We start from the raw sequence: 950 nt of genomic DNA, 5'->3' as shown, positions 1-950 counted from the left end.
AACATTCGGACGAATATTACGCGCGTTTATACCGACGTCTGTCTCTCTTAATTTTCTATTTATTTTTTATTTTGCCTTTGTTGTAGTGGTTGTTTGTGTTTGTTATTTTGCAGACCCATTTATCAGTGCCTGTTAACTCTAGGTTTCTTCACACGTGTAAGGTTAGTAGACACACCAGTTTCTCGCTCTCACGAAGTATTTAATAAAACGGTATATGCTTATGTTGTGTTGCCTCTTAGTCGCGCGATGGCCGTTAACACCGTGGCATTTTTATTGTTTTGCTTGTTACATAGCACCGAGCTTGCAGACAGACTCGAAATACAATCAATAAAACGAAACGTGTGTATGCTAACGCGTAGTGTGTACATACCGGCTCGTCGCAACATACTATACATCGGGCTTGAAAACGAAAAGTAGTGCCGCGATAATTGCGTTTGGCTGAAGGAACGAAATAGTAGTTTTACGCAATAATAATTCTAGTATAATTTCAGTTTTATGCGAATCATTTACTTCAATGTAGTAACGTCAATGAACGTCTCATGACACGCTGTGCACGATTGGCAATCTTAAAAAGAAATCTTAAAAAAAAAAAAATCTTAAAAAGAAGATTCTGAAAAGAGACTTGAGAGATAACTTCTTCTATCGGCGAACATTTCTTTCGGGATTTTACCCACGGACCAAGTCTCTGTGAACGTTGTATGAAAACAGCCTAAGATATTGTGCCAAGATATTACCTCTCGACTGCCAAAAACGTAATTCGTAAATATCTGGTGCATGGCACGCACCTTCGAAGTCGATTTCGAATGTTTGCTACAAATTCAGTGGAGCAACTCGGTTGTTGCGGCGAACCGCTTCCGCAAGTCCGATGCTGTAATCAATGATGTAGAGATCGATTACGCGAGCCTGCTGCGACTATGTAGCGTCTATTCAGTTTAGTTACACGAAAGCGC

The 950-nt window shown here is 40.1% G+C and overlaps 1 protein-coding gene across 11 annotated transcripts in view; it reads left to right on the top strand.

Moving 5' to 3' along the window:
- The window catches only part of LOC108746621 (CREB-regulated transcription coactivator 1-like), a 31576-nt gene that overhangs the window by 23766 nt on the left and 6860 nt on the right, over nt 1–950 (top strand). For 3 of the 11 annotated variants that reach the window (XM_018483505.1, XM_018483506.1, XM_018483514.1), the window contains exon 6: nt 114–161. The exons of the other annotated variants lie outside the window; for them this stretch is intronic. In XM_018483505.1, the coding sequence (XP_018339007.1) occupies nt 114–161 (48 nt within the window). The remainder of the gene's footprint in view (nt 1–113; nt 162–950) is intronic. 11 annotated transcript variants of the gene reach the window in all.

This window comes from Trachymyrmex septentrionalis, unplaced genomic scaffold (genome assembly GCF_001594115.1).
Source record: "Trachymyrmex septentrionalis isolate Tsep2-gDNA-1 unplaced genomic scaffold, Tsep1.0 scaffold182, whole genome shotgun sequence".
Classification (NCBI taxonomy): domain Eukaryota; kingdom Metazoa; phylum Arthropoda; class Insecta; order Hymenoptera; family Formicidae; genus Trachymyrmex; species Trachymyrmex septentrionalis.
Note: the sequence above shows the minus strand (reverse complement) of the source record. Positions and strands in the feature narration are given on the sequence as shown.